The following is a 22,071-nucleotide window of genomic DNA, read 5'->3' on the forward strand; positions in this document are numbered from 1 at the left end:
AAAAGTTGAAATGTTGCTCCACTTCACCTTCCGCTTGTGAGGAATTTCACTTTCCAACTCACACTGTGAGGTAGTACAGGCAGTCGCTGCCCACTCCGTGCCACTTACAGGTACGTTTAGAACATTTTTTTGCTGACTGGCTATGACCCTGTTGGTTTGAATGCGTTCAAATTCTAGATCAAGATTATACCAACAAAATGATTACTACTTTCATCATTCGTTGAAGATACTTGCTGTTTCGATCTACTTTGGGTCTCCTTCAGATACGTGTAGACCTAAGATTTCAGAGGTCAACTTATGACAGCTTCAGTTTTCAACTTTGTTGGAAGAATCTCACGAGCGGAAGGTGAAATCAACTAACATTTCAACTTTTACTAGAGATACGTTGAAATAGGTTTGAAACTTTTTTTTATCTAACAAGTAAGTAATGTTCATTCTCAAATTTAAGTATGTTATCTATTTTTAGGTCAACGTGAATTCACAAACGGCCATATATCCAAAAGAAAAGAAACATCGCCGTAACAAATGTTCCTTCACTGGATGTGAAAGGAACAAGCAACAATATCCTTCTCTTCACTACTTTAAATTTCCTGTTAGAAAGCCTGATATATGTACCCAGTGGGTGATAAACTGTGCTAACGACAGGCTCAGATTGGATCATAAATCGTTACAATCAAGAGTAGTGTGTGAAAAACACTTTATTGATGACGCGTTCACGAGCACTATGAAATCAAGACTGAAACATAATGCTATACCGACAGAGGTATTAGTAGATGGTGACCCACCTGCCACTGTGAAAAATATGAACTAATATGTGAATGGTGAATGTTATAATGAATCGAAATTAGTGAATGCACAGGAGACAGCTGTGTTATCAGTCCAGTTTGGCCACATGGTTCATAGCTGATTGTGCTATATTAATCCCCAGTATACCAATGCAAAAACACTGTATATTTCACAAGTACAGTGAAATACATTCCACATCCAAACAGAGTTAAAATCTTTTATTGCTAATTATTTGTGCTGGAAATAAAAGTTTACAACTAGTTAAACAGATGTTTCACGTGAGATAAATGTTCCTTTACTAGTAGAGTGATTTGTAACAATATTATTATAATTTATTTTAGTATATTTGTAAATGTAGGCTAATAATTACATTTAAAGTCTATTCATGGAATACATTACAATCTTTTACAAAACTTAAAAAGATCTTCTATATTTAATTTTGAAAAATGAAATTTACACTAATTAGGATTGTTCATAATGAGTGCTTTTTTTCAGGTAGAACACACCGTAATGGCTCTTTATCTGACAAAGATAGAGAAAGTTTTTGCAGCACTTCAAAATTAATATAAAAACCAATGTGGACCTCATATTTTCTAAATTTTCCTGTGTAGCGCCTCTTTCATCTATCGTTATGTCTTTCATACCCTAGACCAGCCAGGAGGTACAGTTCTGATACCTCTAATTCAGAATCATATTTATTAATAATCATCAAGATTAAAAAAAATGGTGTCTAGATTTTATTTTTTATGGTGGACAGGTCGGTTTTGGAAAGTTCCTTGGAGAAATTCTTCAAGTAAATAAAATGGTCAGTCGATGAGCCATTCTTTCAGTGTTGCTTTTAGTGAATGTCCTCTCTTGTATTGCATTTCTTATGGTGATGTGAAGTTTTCAGTCTATGTAGAATGGTTTTGATTCGTATAGCTTCAGATGGTGTCCTAGAAGGTTGCATAATTCACCATTTCTGTTTCTTAGCACATCTTCTCCATCAGCATACAATGCAACTTCTATTATGTATAGAACAACTATTGTCGTCTACACATAAAGCGGCTAGGGTGGGAAGGGCTGATTCGATGTGAATGTTGAATTTAGCTCCCAATTTACCTTCCTCTTATGTGCAGCATCTGAAATCTAATGCTGTTGCAGACTTGACTCCTGAAATCTGGAGTCATGTTCTTCTGAAGGGATTAAAAAAATAGTTGGTGATGAAGACAGATGAAGCTCAAAATGAACTTCCCACATTGTTTCGACATCAGAGACACCACACTATTAAAGTAGTGCAATCTAGGTGAAGAGGTATTCAACTATATTGAGAATACCTCTTCACCTAGACTGCACTACTTTTTGTAGCCTGGGTGTCTCTGATGTCAAAACAATGTCGGAGGTTTCGATTTGAGCGTCTTCAATCTTCGTCACCAACTATTTTTGGATCCCTTAGACAAACATAACATCAGATTTCAGGAGTCATGTCTGCAACAGCATCATATTTCAGATGCTGCACGTAAGAGGAAGATGAACTGAAGCTAAATTCAACATTCACAACTACTGTCCTAATTTTCAAAGATATAAAAACATCTCTGCAACTTTCCAGGTGATGTAGAACTGCTAGGATGCTAGGATTTTTTTCTGAATGATCAGAACTCTTTTTAGATTTGTACCACCCTATACAGCTAAGCCATATATTAGATGGGCTTTAAAAAAAGAGAAATAGGCTAGTATTATATTTTTTGGGGCATATATATGTGGTGTCCACGTCATATTATTATCTGTAGTCAGGTCCAGGAACTTAACTTATGTGGCTCCATTTGCACTACAGGAATGATTTGAACTTCAGGTATTCGTCTTCTAAATGCTATTTGACTGGTTTTAGTGTTGAATTGGCCCAGATACTGAGGCATGTTGTTAACAAATAAAATCAAGGGTGTTTGGTCCTAGCACCGATCTTTGCGGCACTCCCTTTTGGAGTAGGAGGGGTTTTGATTATATTTCTTCAATGATATCATTGTGGGTGTGCTTCAGTTCCACTAGTTATCAGCCATCCATACAGCTTTCAAACAGTTTTTTTGTAGTTTTATGTACTTCCGTATGTGTCAATTTATCAAGGATAAGTTTGACTCAAGCAATAACTCTAAAAATCAAACACTGGTTATAGTGAAACAACACTATGTGTACTCACAGTCCCTAAGCCTTGTGCAGCTAATTGTTAAGTATTGTATTTGTTTTGTAATGTGTTTATTGTTGTGATTTATTATGTATTGTAATTTTGTATACTGTGTATGTATACGTAAATAATGAGAAATTATGGTTTTGCACTTTTGTGCCCAGCTACAATACAGTAGGTTCCAAGTTAGACTTAGTTTTGCACTTCTGAATTCGCATACAATACAGCAGGCTGCAAGTCAGACCTAGAGCTATTTTGTAGTATTCAAGCAGATGGGAAGCAAATTCTATTTACTCTAGTGGGAAAATGACCACCCTACACCATAATGTTATTTTAATATTTTTAAATAATACTCTACATATTTGAAAAAATTACTCATTTGCAGAAATTAAAATATAAATGAGAAAATACACATAAGTGATGATTTTTGTTGTTTAGTACTGGTGTCTGATAAGAATCTAGGCCAATGTGAAGAGGCATAGGTTTTTTGTTAAAGGCCTGGCTGAAACTATAAGTCCTTTCCCAGATCGGATGGGCAGCAGTGTTGGCCACCGCCATTTCCTCTAGCGCGCGCATTTATTTTTAGAGTTGCCATCCTCAGAGATTGGATGCTCAGCTGTGCTGTCTGCAGGCCCGTGCTGGGTACATCGAAAGGGCGGGGGACAGGGGTGGTGAGGGCGCCAACCAACTGGGACACCGGGGGGTATGGAAACCCCCCAGGTTGGCGGGGGGTCCAGGGGTCCCCCCCGGGAATTTTTGAAAAAATAAACACATAAAACGTGTTTTTAAGCTACATCAAGCACATTTTTCTTCAAGCAGTAACAAAGAAAATTTACACTTTAGCAAAGACCTGTTCATTGTAAAAATATTACAAATAATGCACAAAAATCAAAGATACAAAAAAATTTAATAAACCACTAAAATCTGCGTTTTTTACCTTATTTGACACTTACAAATATTGTAATGAACGAACATTGCTTATTTTTGTGCATTATTAATTTAAAAAATAAGAATGAAATCAATAAATTTGAACGTATATACCTCGAAAAAGGAAAAGAAATAAATGGTAGTTAGTTGCAAACACTTTGAACTAATTAAGTTGTTTATGTTTTCAAGCATCTCCTCTTTACTACCCTCCCCCAACACGACTTCGTTATAGAATCGCCCACTGCCACTGCGCAAATGTGTAGACCCGCTCAGTCAGCAATTCGGCAAGGCTTACATGTTACATTTTAAACAACATTTTAACTCAAACGAGTTTTCATCGTTTGTATTATAGTGTCTACAACACAGTTATAGACAGTTATCCTGAAAGAAGTATCTTCAGGAGAAGAGGCAACACTTTCATCACTACATTTTTCACCAGCCATTTTTTTACTATCCTTGACCTTGACTTTTTGAATGTAGTTTCCATCATAAAATCTTTCAGATCCTCAAATTCTGAGGACGCCTCGATCTTCTCATTGAATTTCCTAACGAATGTGTGTGCTGCTTCTAGAGTTTCATAAAACCTATTTCGCAGGTCTTTCAGTTGCTGACTCTATTAGCCTCCTGGCTTGAGCAAAGTCAAGATTCTTCGTTTGGAGGTAGTCTGATAACGGTGTAGTAACTTTAAATATTTGCAGGAAGGTCATTGCAATAACTATTGTTTCAAACTCTAGAAACTTACTAAGAAGTCCTGTTGCACTACTCCTGACTGTAGTGTTAAATTCAGGGGACAATTAAATCTTTTGTAACGCTACGGTCAGTTCATGGAATACATGTTTGGCTTGATGTGAAGGGTCAAGTGGGGTGCTTGTTGTCCAATTATCAATCCTGCCAAATATCTTAGTGGTAGCATCACTCTTCCTCCGCCAACGTGTAGCACCAATAGCGCCGAGTTTAAAAACAAGATTTTCTGCTGAATAAAACTGTTGTCTCTTTAATGATTCCTTTAAAAATACTTGTGCCTCTTGGAGCAAACCAAAAAATGTGATCGTTGAAGGAAGTATTGGTGCTGTATCAGTAAGAACTAGGTTTAAAACATGAGCGTAGCACAAAGTGTGTATATGTTTCGGAATTCTCTCTGACAATTTAGCAGTTAAGCCTGCATAGGCTCCACTCATATTTGACGCCCCATCAAAAGCATTAGCTATACAATTTTCTACTGGGATTCCGACATTTTTCAATGTATTTTCTAAAGAATCCATCAGAGCATCGGCTTTAGTTGATGATACACATTGTAAAGCTATCTGTCTTTCCTGCACTTGGCCTCCGTTTACGAACCGAACAACGTATGAACATTTCCTGATATGTCTATTGTAGTGTCCATTAAAATGGAGAAGTTTACCGCTTCCTTCACTTGAGCTGATATATTACTTACAATTTCATCACAAAGAATTTTAACAATTTTAATCAATGTTGTATTGCTGAGAAATGTCACATGGCTACCTCTTCCGACTACCTTTTTCTTCTCTCCTGTTTCCTTTTCCTTTTTAGCTCTTTTTTCGAATGATTTTTTTCTTTTTCGTCTAGTTTCAAGAGGGCACCGGTTTACCTTTAAGGCGAGGGCGCAGGGAAACACGTCCCCCTGTCCCCCCGGGCCAGCACGGGCCTGGCTGTCCGTTGAATAATCCTACTAGCGCTCAGGTGGACAGCAACGTTGACCACAAGTTATAAACTCTTTTTTTTTATTCGAACGTATTTTTTTTATAATACAACGCATTAAGATCAATCAGTTGTTTCATTACAAAGCTTGGAAATTGATCATCTGGTCAATATTGCATTCTAGGCTTTCGTTTTAGCGTGCTTTTAACTACATTGTCACTAATGAGTTAACCTACACGCATTATTAGAACGGATTGTTTATTATTCTTAGTATTGTGCAATTTTATTAAATATTAGTGTAAATAAAGTATTGTAGATATCAGTGTAAATATAATTGTAAATAAAAGTGTAAATATATCAGTATTAATACCTGTATTTTGTGTTTTTAAAGTGATAACAATGAATGAATATAGGTTGGCGATGTAAGGAACACAAATAAAAAAGGAAGACCATCCCAATTTCAAGACATTTCCCGACTAAATGGGAAACTTCATCTACCATATCCTCTTGAAGGTAGAAAAGTGAAGGATTGCGTCGTATGTAGCAGCAGAGCACAAGGCGGCACGAGGAAAAGAGTGAAGTTTTGTTGCAAAACTTGTGAAAATGAGCCCGGTCTTCACATTGGTGTTTGTTTTGAAAAGTACCATTCATCTCAGATATTTCAACAACAAGATTACAACTAGCCTGCAGTTAAATTTTGTATTCGGAAAAATAATAAGCAGTTCAATTTTATTTTTTTATCATGTTATAATTATTTACTGTCACATTATTAATACTCATTGTAACTCATGTTAGTTTATAGAAATATAAAATTTCCATTGTAGTACTTTTCGACTACATTATTATTTACCTTTGGACCTTTAAATCCATTTAACTTTTTAAAAGGCACAGTATCAATGACGCGCTGAAAATAAATCCGAGCTGGTGGGGATGCAACAATGACATGGCTGCTGTGTGCACGCAGGCGCCATAGTGGACAGCACCGCTGCCCATCCGATCTGAGTGGACAGTACGCGCTAAAATAATACAAGCCTACGAGAAGCCATATTTGGTCAGCACTGCTGCCCATCCGAGCGGAAAGAGTTAATATGTTTTTCTGTAATATACAATTTTTACAGTTTACAGCTGTGCTGAATAAAACAATGAAGAGCTTAAAAAAACCATGAAGCTCTCTGTGATCAATGTTTAAGTTGAAGAGTTCAATTGGCACTGTGGTAAAATCACAATATTTAATTAAAGAGTGTCTCCACCCATATCCTTACATTGAGATCCATTATACAGAAACTTCTATAATGAGTAATAGGAGAACACTAAAGTAAATAACGTCATTATTTACACATCAAGTATGTACATTATCTCTAGTTTAGTTCACAATAGTGTTTAAAGAAATATATTAAAATTTTAGAAACTTTGTCTAATGTTTTGTAAAGTAAAGGAGAATTGATAGACAGAACCTGTTCAAGCATATCTTTTACTAAAGCATATTTTCTTTAAAATACTTACATTTACAGCAACCAAATTTTGGGTGGATGTTAACAATTTAGAGACCAGCTCCTCTCCTTGTAAGTGATTTTCCAAGTTACCTACACAGCTATTGTGGGTCTCTTATCTATACAGATGACACAGTGCTACTCCTCGAGAGTAGAAACAGAATCTTTTATAGCAATTGAGCACGGCTCAACAGTATTGTACTGCAAATGACTTGGTACTTAACAAGAACAAAAGTGCGCCAAACCAAGTACCCTTGGAATACTCAATGATAAAAGTGTCATGGAATAATCACATTGAAGTACTGAGGAGACTAAAACAATTTAAAACAGCAATATTTCACCATTTTGAAACCCAATATGGTCTGGAAGCTTGAGGAAGCTCCTCCAGAGTCCCATTACTCCAGAAGAAGGCTATATGTATTCTCTCCAATTTAGGCAAAACACAATACTACACTAGCATCAGAGTACAGTCTTAATAATATTGTGACAGGTCAAATTACGACATTTAAATATTCGGGGGAAATTAGCAGACGGTGAACCAAATGACCGTGACACACAAGTAAATCGCATGTAATTGGAATTGAGATTTATTTAATTAATAATAGAGAAATATGTTAAACTTCATACGGGAACAAATTCAAATAATTAAAACTGAGCTAAAACATAACTAAAATTTGTTTTTACTAAAAGTACCAAATAAAATTACGCAAAAAAGCCAATTGTGGGATGAAATGACGCGTATTGATGACATCAGACAGCACATGTTGCAAAAATTTAAATAAAAAAGCGATGGAAAAATAGTTAAAGAAAATAGAAAGACTTTAAATTGATCAATTATAGTGAACGTGATAAAATTCGATAATTAAAAAAAAAAAAAACTTATATTCAATTGTGAAGATGCTAATTTGAACGGGAGAGGGGTTGAGCATTGTTTGAGACAGTACGCAAGGTTTTGGCCCCAGAATCTTCCTTCTGTTTGGAGAGCTGAAGCAGAGAGGACGTCAGACGTGTAGATCCACCTGGCAGTGATGCAATATGGAATTGTGCAATAGTGTATTAAAAGTTATAACCAGGCGATGGGATATTGTTTTTAGTGAATAAATTAACAACAAAGCAAAGTGAGTATAATAAATTGTTTGTATTACATCAAAATAAATTAACGTATCAAAGTAATTTGCTTTGTTTTAATATGATTGACTTGTACCATAGTTCTAATTCTTTATGCTGAATCGCGGTAGGAAGTAGGCTCCTGTTAACTAGACGCGGTGCGTGGACATTGTTTGTTTAGTTGGACCGGTAATCAGCTGATCGGTCCACGTTCCGACCCGGCAAGCCTGGAGAGAGAGAGAAGCAGTCAGTCCAGTCTTGGCGATTCGAAGAGAAGGTGTACCGGTCGAGTTAGATGCTGAATTTCTTTCTCTAACCCAATAGTTGGGATTTAGAATAATATTTTATCGCGGGTAAATTCAAGTTCAAGTATTTAAATTTTTAGTGCGTTTTATTTTCCGATCTGCCTCCGTAATCTTCAAAGTAGTAAGTCCCGTACCAGCGTATAGTTAATATCTTTTATTTTATAATACTGTAATTAAAATTTCTAAAGTTCCCATCTTTCAGAGTCTGAAAATTTAATTCAATTTTTTGAAGTATTGTGAATTAAATTTTGGTCATAAAGTAAATATCAAGTTTTGTGTTATATTAATTTTGAGTATTTTGAGAAGAGAACTTTTTATTTTGTTTTGTTAATTTAAACCATTTTTGGAGAAGTATACATTTTTAGTTTAAGTTTAATTTTAATTTTAATACCTTTTAATCAGACTCTTAATTAGATTTGTTCGATTGAGTGACATTTGAAGAAAATTGAATCAAAAGTTTGTAAACTTTGTAAACTTTTGGGTGAAACTTAAATTTCGGAATAAAGCAAGTATTTCCGAAAAGTTGTTTAATTTATAAAGTATTTGCTCCATATAAATTTAAAATATATGTGCTATAATAACGGTACAGACTATCCCATCTGCGAAGAAGTGTGAGCCTTGAATGCAGTGATATTTAATTTGCACTATCATTTAAACCTATTTAAAACCTGAGATGAATATAGGCCTAGTCCTAGTGACATATAACGTATACTTTCACTAACATTCAGTATACTTCCAACAACACTACATACAATTTCCACAGCATAGGACACATCGACGTGGGAATTGGAAGTTTGAACATTTTTTTAAACACCGATTCGGAGAAAAATGACACAGCCAACGTGGGACTACAACACACTCTTTAAAACTGATCATATACAATATAGGTTATGTTATTTGGCTGCAAATCACTAAACACTGCACAGCTTATACTAGTCTAGCCACAGAGAATGATTTTTTAAAGGGACAGATTTGAAATAAATTGGTCCTTTTAAAACAACCAATAAAATTTCGGCTAGGGTAAAAATGTACAAGAGCATTTCAGGCGCTCTTTTAAATCAAATCATTGAAGCTATCTTCAAAGAACAAAAAGATTTAAAAAGTTAATTTTTGCCAAAAATTTCAAATCCGCCCTTTTAAAATCACTAATTCAAATATGGTCATAAAATACTACTCGTAACACAATAGTAAGTTTAAAGAGTTAGTAAAAAGCTAATAATTATGTAGTACCCAAAGGGTTAAAGAGCTAATATGAGTATAGTGTTTGCACTCTGTACTTGATACACTTTGGTACTGCATAACACAAATTGTTACACAAAAACTTGGAATATTGCATAGTTTTAAGGGTAAAATATCTAGCTTACATTACTTTATATATTCTCTACTTTTTTTACTTTTGAAGATGGAAACCATTTGACTATTATCTAATGTCCATTAGCGATGAAGGTTGTGGTGATGGAAAGAGATATGATGATGACCAAGCGTGACCAGCACAATGGATAAAACCAACGGACCACTAGTCAAGATCGGCAATGAACATTTTAAAACCTGGCTCAAGAATTTGGATCCAGTAGCCAGGGTTGAAAAGATGAGCACTATCGCTAAAACTCAAGCTTCAGCTGGCCTGAAGGGATCATGATCAAAGTTTCATTAGCAACAACTGTCACAAAGGTGTGAAGTGAGGTTGCTTAAACTGAGTGATAGAGAAATCAAGTTTGCAACAAGGAGGAAATCTATAAAGAGTGTTAAGCCTCTTGCCAGTTCTAAAACTCAATTTGAAGACAGTTTAAAAAAAACCAACACAAGTTACCTACAAATTCAAAGCATATTGTTGATAAAAGTACAAGAACTGAAGACAGTAAAATCATGTTACTTTCAAAAAATATCCTGGAGAGATTCTGCAGTTAAAACAAAAAAGTTTAAGCAGCTACAAAATAACAAAAAAAATAAAGATGTAACTTTAACAGCAGCCACTGATGTACTAAACATGTATTTCCTGCAACAATTCTAAAGGGACGAGGAGTAATTAAACTACAAAGCAAATTAGTGAACAAATTTTCATATTTTTAATAATTTTATTAACTATTTAAACATATTTATAAAAAAGTTAATCCTAACTAAAAATACTGTGAAGATTCAAATTTTAGGTAAATTGTGTGTATAAATTTGTCCTCATGGCAGCACTTACCATACATTTCTGCATAAATTCACCGAACATGAACCTCAGAGGCCAAAACCATCCCTTATTCAAAATCTCATTAATATATACTTATGCTATGTAACGTGGTTTATGGAAATGATAACTGTCCCAAAAATAGCTTAAACAAGTTGAAACTTGGTACAAAAATAGATCTCGGCTAAGTTTGTTGGCCAACTTGGTACACCATTTTGTTCCATTATGGCAGCCATTCAAACTTTAAATAATTCACAAACTCCGTTATTTATAAACCCAGAAAAAAACGTGTTCTGAAATGCCTATAACATTACTAAATATTTTGCGACTAACAATGTTTTTGTATCCCGAACAATTTTGAGATATATGTAAATCCCATATGAATTTTTCCAACAAGAACTGGCGATAGGAATGGTGAAACAAGTTGAAACAGTTCAAAAATTGATTTTAAAAATATGATGACTAAGTTTGTTTGTTAACTTGGTACACCATTTTGTTCCATCATGACAACCATTCAAACTTTGGGAAAATTCAAAACTCCGTTATTTATGGACCTAGAGAAAAAACAAAAATGTTTGCTAGAATGCTCATAACATTTTTCTAAACTTTTTGTTTGTACTATTGAAATTTTTTGTATCTCGAACGGTTTTTGAGATATTGACTACAGTAAATACCATGAGAATAAATTAAAAATATTTCAGTTGTCACAAAATATACCTACCTCTTCCGACTGAGCCGGGAGGACTATTTGTTTGTGTTTTAACATTACAAAAATGTACAAAACCCTACTAACTATAAAACAACTTAATAACTTGGCAGTCTGTTTTACCTTTGGAAACACAACATCTCATATATCTCAGATTGTATTATTTTTTAGCTTTATACACTTAAAAGCCAGTGACAGACATGTGAATAACATCGGTGTCACCAAAGCATATGAAAACTGACAATTTGGCAGAAAACGGTAACTGTCGCTCTCTCTATCTCGATTACTGACAGAGACGTAAGTATTGTTGATTTTAAGTGCGTCAAGCTAAAAAGTATGACCTGAGGAGACAAAATACTGTTTGATAAATTTAACGAGTTATAATTTTTCGGTTTGATACCGCAACAGAACCAAACTAAACTCATCTTAAATGTCTTCACGGGTGTGATATATTTCAAAACAACTGTTTACATGGAGCCCTACAACACACTGCTTACACTGAAAGTGAACTTGTTTTCTTTTTCCATGTTTTCTACAAACATAACATTCCTTTGTTATCTCTTTCCAATTGGATTGCGATATTAACACAGGGTAATGTTCGCCCTGCAGTCGCATCGGGGTTCCATTAACAAACCACTCTACGTCACAGCTGGGAGAGCGATCTCTTCTACATCTCTTACTGCTTCTAGTCTGAAAATAAAAAAATACCAGCTCTATTGAAAACTATTATATTGGTTGTTAAGTAAATTAAAAACATAACTTTGGACAGTAAATTGTTGAATTAAAGCCTGAAAAGTAATTGATAGGAATTTTAAAATTAAAGCACTACTTTCCATAGTACTACTACTTTGCCAATGGTGTAGTGTAGCGGGTACAACGGTTATCGCAAGATAACCAGATCAAGCAATGTTGAGCGTGGCTGCTGCTTGCATGGGTGACCGCTAAGCGATCCTGTCCTTGCAAGCAGCCCGCCTTTGGTGGTGGTTCGGAAGTCACCTCTAAGCCATTGGTCTCCAGGTTAAATGTTAGAGAGGGCTTCTTAGCCCTAACTTCGCTAGGTAAAATAAGACATCTTTACTCTACTTTTACTTCCATAATATCTGACTATATACGACTATCATATCTCTAATCTGATTTCAAAATTGTTACTTGTATTCAATTTCTTGGCTAGCTAATCGACGATCCCCTCACTTGGTCAATTTTTAGGGGCACCCCCAGTGAGTTTTCTAGTATTCATTATCCAAAAAAAGGTCATTGGAGTTCTGACTGACACTGGATTCCTAGACCTCTCTGCAGTGAAATGTTTAAAAATCTCAAAATTGTACTCTTTTCCTCCCTGTTTCTATATCAATGTGTAGTTTATGTCAAAAGTAATTTGACAAATTTTTAAGTAGGAACCATGTACATTCCCATGCCACTTGAAATTCTTCTTTGGTACAGTATCCACTACACAAAACCATCTTCTATGAAAAATCTCTATATTAAACCTGTATCAGTCTGTTTAATCATTTCTCAGTTTACATACAGAAGGCCACATCTTTTACAAAGTTCAAGAGAAAACTTTGGATTTTATAGTGTTCAAGAATTTTTTACTTTTACTTCAACAGCACATGTATAAATCTGTTCTTTACTAAGTGTTGGAATTTTTTAAACTAGTTTATAAGCGTAGTATTGATTTTATATGTAATTTATTTATTACTTATGTCCTTTTGTCATGTAAAATTTTAACACCCAGCCAGTAAATTTTATTATTAAGTTCAGTCTCTGTATTATTAAGTTTAAACTTAATTTATACTTATATATTTATTGACAATGCACCTGTTCTGAATGAACTTATTTTAATGCACAATAAAGATGACTTATAATATCATTATTTTAAAATCAGACTTAATTACTTCCTGCAATTATTTGGTTGCATGGAAATTTAAATTATATTATTAAATGAACAACAACATACAACGCTCTGACTTGGCTTCACTTCTGGCTAGTTTATACCTGCTAACAGAACTTACACTAAGAACAGCTCGTCACTTCCATCTGGGCCACCCAATGGATGTCCAGGAGCACACACTTCACTATCGTCAATGTCGAGATGTTAGAGTAGACGAGAAACAATATTGATAAATCTGTGGGAACGGTTGAAGCTCCCCTAGTTTAAACGGCTTTAGCAAGATTAAACATGAAAGAGATCTTAAGCTGCTCACTTTGAACTCTAGAGGTCGGCACAAAACCTCCCCTTTATACGCGGTGGCATGACTGATATGACATCTCAACAGGAAGCCCTCTAACCCTTCCCACATATCCTGTCACTATGGGAGCCGCACAGAAGATCTTAAAGGGGAAAATATTTATATCCTTCAAAAAGTCTAAAAAAATTATTTTAATAGGTATGGTGAAGATTTTACATTGATAACTTAATCCGTTTGGAATATATCCAGGCATATCAGAACTCAATTTACACCCTGTATAGATTACATAATATAAACAATTATTTAGAATTGTGTTCGTAAAAAATAATCAATAAAACTTAATCGAAAAAATTCATAGTTATAATACCCTTAAGAGAAAAGTAATTGTTGTAAACCATCACAGGTTAATTTGTATAAAAAAGACTAAGTATACTGGTTAAAAGTTTAAAAATTACATTCTTGTACAAATTAAAAATGAGAGTAATAAAAAAAAGTTGAATAAGACTTAAGGCGTATTTAATAAACTTATCATTGTATTCAAGTGGGGAATTTTTCCACGCTCAAACACTATTTAAATGCGAATGCTGAGTTTAGCTCCAGTTCACCTTCCTCAGCTCCAGTTCACCTTCCTCTTGCATGCAACATCAGAAATCTTGCTCCACTTCCACTGTGCTTTGGGATCGTGTCAGTCAACATCGTAATGCACTCAATTGTGCACCTAATGAGACAATAAGAATACCTCTTCACCTATATTGCACTATTTTTTGTAGTCTAGGTGTCACTGATATCAAAACAATGCAAGGAGTTTGTTTGAACTTTTCATTCTTGATCGCCAGCTATTTTCAGATTCCTTCAGATGAACATGACTCCAGATTTCAGGAGTCAAGTCTGCAACAGCATCAGATTTCTGATGCTGCACGTAAGAGGAAGGTAAACTGGAGCTAAACTCAACATTCGCATCGAATCAGCTCTTCCCACAATAGCTAATATTGAAATATTTTAGCTAAGGCAAGATTTTCTATAAATTAAAAATGCAAGTGATATGTGATGTTAGTTTATAGCATTGTAGACCTATTCATTGTATGTATGTTATAAATATAGAAGTTTTGACTTTGAATAATTTTTTTTTGCAAACAAAGCTCTACTTTAGACTAAAATATTCACAAAAACTCATAAACCTCACCTTTCTTTTGGAGGATATCCGATCTTGTCTCACACGAAGCATTTGTTTCCTTTTCCTTCCTCTTTCCATTCCTTCACATGTAACACGGTCCTGAAATAAAAGTTTTTATGAGATTAAATAGCAGTTCTACATTCATAATACTAATTAATAAATAATAAATTAATTTCCATCCTTTAGTAACTAATAAAATTGGATTATGTACGTCACTGGAAACTAGACAAATGAGATTAGTAAATCATAGAAGTAACCTAGATTATCTATTTTAAAATGTTCCTATTTTACAATGATCTAATGTTGCAAAACTAAAAGAAACTGACATAAGTAAATAAACCATATAGATATGAGTATTAATTACAATAAAGGAGAATATTATTAAAAATGTTAATGATTGGTTAAAAAATTATAATAATTCAAAGCATGCTCCAACAAACATCACTCTCCTTTTTTTTAAATCTTAAAAATCGGAATACATATATTTTTACAACTTCCTCTATTCTCTTTAGATATCTTGAATCAGAAGATAACGAGTCAGGTCTCGAATTTTGATTTGAATACACATGAATTCAATTATTCTAATTTAATAAGTGCCTAAGAACACTGTGTTTTAGCAAAAGAAATTAAAACAGTATGGGACTGTATATTATTTAACTCGCCTTCGGCTCGCTGGGGGCTACGCCCCCAGGCCCCCAAAGTAAACGCTTGCAAATTCGGGGATAAGCGGAATTCGGTGACTGGTTAAGTCCGGACATTAAGTAAATGACAAGGGATTTAAAAATTGACCTTTTTCATAGATTTTTTTTTTCCGGATTCGTAAAAACTTTTGACTTTGAGGGCATTTTGCGGTTAAACCGTTAGAGATACAACAAAAAGTGACTGGACCTTTCTTGTTGGAAATTTAATTTTGTCTTTCGATTGTGCCCATCAGATCTGATCTACGACCTATGGTTTAGCCAGAAATGAGCTCGGGAGAAAAGTCCTGCACGGGTCAGCTATCTTGAATTGTTTAGTATAAACATAATAAAAACCGACCTCAAGGCAGTATTTTAAGTCGAACAGGGGGTTTAATATCACCAGGAGACTATCTAGTCAAGGCGAGAAATTCCCTGGGTGGGTGATTAATGTTAAGGAGGTTAAGACAAGAGGGGGTTTTAATTTCGTCAGGATATTGTCTGGTCATATGAACAAATTCCCAGGGGGGGTTAACGTTACCGGGGGATAAGTCTCCAGGGGGTTATCTGGTCATACCAGGATCTTCCCAGGGGGGGGGGGTTAAGAGATTTGGTGACTGGTAAAATTCGGACATGAGGTCATGGCAGGAAATTCCCTGGGGGGGTTTAATGTTACCAGGGGGGTTAACACATCAGGGGGTTGAATGTACAGGAGGTTATCAGGTCATACCAGGAAATCCCCGGGGGGGGGGGGTTAATATTACCGGGGGTTAATGACACACTTGGGCCTTTTTTAGAGGGTATTGTGTCTGTGAACATAATAAATATTCCTCTGTCCCTATCTACTATTGACGCTTAGCTAACGCTCAGCCCAACTCCCGAAGTCACTGAACCTTTTCTGTAGATCACGTGATTTCCTAAATCCCGTTTAAAATTTGTTTTGAGTTACGACCAAACCGTTTAGCCGCTATCAAGCCCGGAATGTAAATTTTTAGGCGAAAATGTCCAATATTTTCACTTAATCGCGTTTTGCGGTCAAACTAAGGGAAATATAGTAAAAAGTCACTGGACCTTTTTTGTAGGTCATCTTATTTCCTAAATAAAACGTTAGTCTTATTTTGACCTCCGACTAATGTTTCGCCGCTATCGACCCCAAAAACAAAAGTTTCGCGTAAAAGTTACAACAAAATTGTACATAATCACGTTTTTTTTCGGCCAAACCAATCGAGATAGGGCAAAAGATTACTGGACCTTTTCTGTAGATCGCGCAATTTGCTAATTTGATGGGTCAATCAGATTTTGAGCTACGACCAACGGTTCGGCCGCTATCGGGCTTGAAACATTATTTTTATCGAAAAAATCTCTGGAATTTCAAATGTTCGAGCGTTTTTGTCGCTTAACCATGGAAGATAGAGCAAAAAAGTCATTAGACCTTTTTTGTAGTTCACTTCATACCTGACCATGATGAATTTTCCGTCAGATCCGAGCTAGCTCCAACGGTTCGCCCCGCTATCGGGCTTTACAAAAAATGCCTGCAGGGGTGAAGAATGCGCGATTTTTTCGGAATTTTTTTGAGGGTTTGAAAATGAAAAATTCTCACTTTTCGGGATTTTCCTGGTGGTTACACGTGGAAAGCTATCTGTGTACCAAATTTCAAGTCTCTAACTCATCTGGAAGTAGGTTAGAATTAGTATACGTGAGTGAGTGAGTCAGTCAGTCAGTCAGTTACACATGCGGTTGTATACAGGGTTTGTCCGGAAAGTAATAGGACTGAGTCGATTTAAACAAATGTATTGAGTAAATCGTTACAAATTCTTTAAACACTTTCAAAATAGGATCCTTCTGCGTCGATGCAGCGCTGCCAGCGCGATTTCCTAGCATTGAAGGCGTCACAGAAGGCATTCTCTCCGGAATAGCCTTGAGAGCCGCGGTGCAAGCTGCTTGGATCCCCTCTTTCGTCTCAAAATGCTTGCCTTTTCAGGCGAGGAAAGAAAAAAAATTCTGGGGGGGCCACATCTGGGCTGTAGGGCAGCTGTGGAAGAGTTGGGATGCCGCCCTTGGCCAGGTAGCTGTTCACAAGGAAAGGCGGTGTGAGCCGCAATTTCTGGTCGCCAGTGAGCACTTTTGGGACCATCTTCACACACACTTTGCGCATGTTCAAATGCTCCGTCACAATTTCATGAACCACAGATTTTCGGTAAATGTAACATCTGGGTAATTAAACGAATACTTAGTCGACGGTCTGAGTTCAAAACTTTGTGCACACGAGTCACATTGTCGGTGTTTGTCGAAGTCGAAGGTCTTCCAGCACGTTCTTCATCAGCGACGTCTTCCTGGCCCTCCAAAAAGGCCTGGTGCCACCGAAACACACCACTTGTTGCTAAAGCAACATCTGGGTAAGCCTGCTTGATTATATCAAATGTCTGTGTCACAGATTTACCGAGTTTCACACTGAATCTAATCGTGTACCTCTTCTCTAACGAACGCTGAATTTTCGGCTTGCACCACTCACAGAAACACGTCCAATGAAAATGCCTGTCCTGACTCTTCAGGTGCTCGGAGACAACTGACCAGCCGCTTGTTCGTTAGCTAGGAATGCCCTCTACCAAATGCAGTCGGTGCACACACGCTCCAAAGTACAGTCTTGGCGAAAGAAAATCAGTCCTATTACTTTCCGGACAAACCCTGTATATATTAGATACCATCTTTTTAATTTTGTTGAATTTTATCCCCAAAATTAATTTAAAACAGAGTAGTTTCTGATGCCATTGCACAGACAATCAAACTATTGTGGAAAAAATGGATGAGTATTGGACTACAACGGGAAAGAATTTAATGAATAAGATTTCTTACAGTCCGTGATTTACCCCGGAGGGTTCACTTCTGGCTGGTTTATACCTTCCAGTTGAACCCACACTGGGCACAGCAAAAACCGATTTGTCGCTTAAATCTGGGCAACCTTAAGGATGTCCAGCAGCACATCACTAACCATAAATGTCGAGATTATGGGGTGCAAGGGTAGTTCGATAGATCCAGTCTAAAGTAGAAGATGGCTGTTGGCATTGGTGGGGATCCCTAAGAGTCAAAGGTTCTTGCTAGCCTAAGCATAAGGTCGTGTCACCCTCTGCCTGCTTCGACTGGAGAGGCTGGTTCAGAGCTGGCTTCCTCTTCTTCCGAAGGGACATGATTGAGATTATTGCCCTAAATTCTTCCTCACGGATCTCAACAGGAGGCGGCTCCAACCCTCAACCTTACTCATCCAGAATATCCTGTCAATCCAGAAGCAGCCCTAAGGTCCTTTTAGGACTAGGTGCAATTTCTAAGTGTCTTGTCCTAAGAGACCAAAAAAAAGGAAAAAACTTGTCAGTGTTAAGAAGTATTAAGGTGTAATGGCATATTTTACGCTTACTGTGTCTGGTGATGTTTCTCGTGAGTCCAGTGAATCGATATAGATCACTTCAGTTGCCTTCTCTTTTACCTCCACTTCTAAAAGGCTGTCATCATCACTCATTTCTTCTTCCTTGCTCACAGCGGATTTATTACCCACTGTTTTCTCTTCTGCACGATACTCACTGAGTTTTCCTTTAACTGGCTGCGCAGTGATTAGTGATAGTTCATCCGGCTGTAAAGTAAACCTTTGTTAATTATGTTTCTAACATTTGCAGAACTTAAGAATCTGTACACTTGTTATTATCATCCACACACACAGAAATTAAATATTACACGCTAATTTTTTTTATTACCTTATAATGCTATGGTATTATTCAACGTCCTATCTGACTTTTTAAGGACAGAGAATACTTTTACAAGAAAAATACTTTTATTCTGTACAGGATTATGTCATGTATCATGTTAGTTATTAATAAATGAAATATTATATTTGAATGCTTATTTTGAGACAAGCCAATGTATGTATTTATGTTTCATGGCAATAAAGTATATTTAACTTTGTACAAATTTTTAAAACAAACAACTAAATTCAATTTTCAATTTGTATTCTAACATAAACAACCCATTCTAAGAAATCGTTATTCAAAATATCGGCAAAACATTTGCCTTAAGGGTTTCACAATATTAGTTTGTTATGAATTTTTCACAGAACATTTTCTACAACAAACTTATGACAGATCAAGTTACAATATTCAAATATTCACGGGGAATTGGCAAACGGTAAACTGAAAAAAACATGTGTTGTCGGAGTTGTGCTTTATTTGATTAATAGTAGAAAAATAAAGTAACTTTACTTGGGAACAAATTAAAATAATTAAATTTAAGACCTTTTAAATAAATTAGTCAATTTTGACAATTCTGAGATGAATTGAAAAGTTTCAGTGTAAAGACAAAGATGTACAGTAAAATGCCATTTTTATACCCAATTCCAAAGGTGCTTTGTCCTGCAGAAGAAAGCAATCCGAATCATCTCGAAAATAGGAATGAGAGAATCCTGCAGGGAGCACTTCAAAAGTCTTGATTTGTTAACGCTCCCGTCCCTCTACATGTACGAGATTGTCCTGTACTGTCGTTACAAATGTGAAGTAACACGGGGCAAAAACGTCCATGACTACAACACCAGAGGGAAGGATGCATTAAGACCAGCGCAGCACAGGCTCTGGGCTTTCGAAGCCCTGCCATCTGAGGTCGGGGCTAAACTTATCAACAAGTTGCCTCTTGACCCACAGGCTGAAAATGGGCAACCGCTGTTTGAGAGGAAGCTAAGGAACCTATTGGTGCAAGGGGCCTTTTACTCCGTTGGCGAGTTCGTGGACTGGGGAGGTTAGTTGGTACAACCGTTGAGTGGGGGGTGCCAAGCTTTAGGCCATAAACCATAACGTTCTCTCTATTTAAGTTTTGTTTTATTTGAGAATTAAAATTTTAAGTGCTTTCTTTTATTTGTTTAATTTTACATATAACTTTGTAAAACATTACAATATTATTTATTTAAATACCTACACGACTTGACGCGTGCCATGCAATGTTGTAAAAATTGTTATTACGGCAATAAAGAAATTTATTTATTTATACAATTTAAATTTCTATTAAATCAGTGATAATCCAGAAATTACTGTGAAATCAATCACCTTAATAACTACCATCATAAATGACTCATAAATTTGCTTCAGTATCTTTCAGGGGAAATGAGTAACTTAATTCAGAAAGATTGGTACTAACTTTAAGAAACTGATTTGGCTCTGTGACAATGAAATCATTCCAGGGTGTGCAGTATAACAAGAAGGTATAAATGTGAAATGCAATTCTTATCCACTACGATTTTACATTATTAAGGACCCGGAAAGTCCATATTGAAATCTGAGACAATAACTGGTTTATTCAACCAAAGTAACACAATTCCATGCATTGGTCATATCAGATAACTTCTTGCAACAGATTACAATAATTGTCAATAAAATAACTAAAACTACTAGAACTCTTATATATTATAAAACTACCAGGTTGTCCAATTAGCCGTCAGTCAGGAATTTACAGACGCTGAAAAAACATTTTTCAAGGAGAAATAACTTATGCCTTAATCTAAATTTTAATGGTTTGACTCTGTTTTGAGGTGCATAGGGAGTTTGTTAAACAGATTAATTGCATTGTAACTAAGATTTTTTTGAAGAAAGCTGTGTGATGTGTAGGGAAGGTTGTTAGAAATTCTTAAATTATACTGATGGTTACGAGGAATTTTGAAATGTTCAATGTATTGAGTTAGAAAAGATAAAGTTTTGTAAATATAAAGACATGGAAAAGTAAAAGTACTGGAAGACTTAAAAATCGGTTTACAAGATTGACGCCTGTTAATTGAAAAAATTACTCTGATTGCTCTTTTTTGTAGGCAGAACAGAAACAGTGTCCTTTTGTTCTCACACCCCCATATGGACAGAGCATAGGCAAGATGCGGGTAAACGAGTCCGTAATAGGAAAGAAGAACATCAGAGTTAGATGATTTTATTAAGGTGCAAATGGCAAATATTCCTGACCTTACTTTTGTTGGATACATTTTCAATATGGTTGTGAAATTTTAGCTTGTCGTCCAAGAAATGTCATGTTGTTAATCGGGTAGATAGGAATTTCATCTAGATAGAAACTAAAATCAGGGCAGATTTTTCAGAAACAGGGTTTTAAGTTAAGTAACTGTGAGCAGATTACTGTCAATAGAAAATATTATTTATTCAACATTTTTGAGATTATAATGGTGTCACTACATTGAAAATCAAATAACAAGTAAAGACACAAAAAGACAGGTCAGTGCGGTTGAAGAGATTTGGAATTGACATTTGTCTTCCAGTTCAAAAATCCTCTATGGAGTAGAAAGGTCGGGAAAGAAGGAGTTGATCAGTTTTCTTCTGAGTTGCTGCTGTCCTGTAGTGTTTTTGGCACCATACTCATGAGTCATACAGACAAATACTCAGTTGTATTGTTTTATATTGTTATTGAGTTAAATTATGCATATTTTATATTTGTTTCTTCTGTTTGTTGTTTTTGTTGTTGTTATTGTTATCCTTGAATATTTATTTATTGTTGTTAGGATTAAGTTATTTTTTATAAATTTTAATTAATTATTGCTGTTGTTTTTCTTGAGAAATTTTGGTACATATGTTAATTTGGAATTTGTATTTATTATTTTTTATATTGTAACTGCATTATTGGTGAGGTGTTTACTCTAGTAATAGAACTGCATGGACTTTACCACAAATTAATTTAAAGCATAAAATAAGTAAT

General features: G+C 35.5%; 2 protein-coding genes across 5 annotated transcripts in view; one reads left to right on the forward strand and one right to left on the reverse strand.

Annotated features, from left to right (window-relative positions):
* LOC124366957 overlaps nt 1-22,071 on the forward strand; it is a 230,921-nt gene that overhangs the window by 66,479 nt on the left and 142,371 nt on the right. Inside the window, exon 9 of one of the 4 annotated variants that reach the window (XM_046823585.1) lies at nt 5,944-6,220. The exons of 1 other annotated variant lie outside the window; for it this stretch is intronic. In XM_046823585.1, the coding sequence (XP_046679541.1) occupies nt 5,944-6,213 (270 nt within the window). In that variant the 3' untranslated portion in view covers nt 6,214-6,220. Of the gene's footprint in view, nt 1-466; nt 1,053-5,921; nt 6,221-22,071 lie in introns of those variants that run through there. 2 more of the 4 variants (XM_046823591.1, XM_046823583.1) reach the window with 2 other exon arrangements.
* Nucleotides 11,677-22,071, reverse strand: part of LOC124366956 — a 61,340-nt gene continuing 50,945 nt past the window's right edge. The window contains exons 8-10 of the mRNA XM_046823576.1: nt 18,761-18,973; nt 14,684-14,773; nt 11,677-12,001 (exon numbers count right to left, since the gene is read on the reverse strand). Coding sequence (XP_046679532.1) covers nt 11,738-12,001; nt 14,684-14,773; nt 18,761-18,973 — 567 coding nt within the window. The 3' untranslated portion in view covers nt 11,677-11,737. The remainder of the gene's footprint in view (nt 12,002-14,683; nt 14,774-18,760; nt 18,974-22,071) is intronic.

The sequence above is a fragment of the Homalodisca vitripennis genome, chromosome 7, assembly GCF_021130785.1.
Source record: "Homalodisca vitripennis isolate AUS2020 chromosome 7, UT_GWSS_2.1, whole genome shotgun sequence".
NCBI classification, from domain to species: Eukaryota; Metazoa; Arthropoda; class Insecta; order Hemiptera; family Cicadellidae; genus Homalodisca; species Homalodisca vitripennis.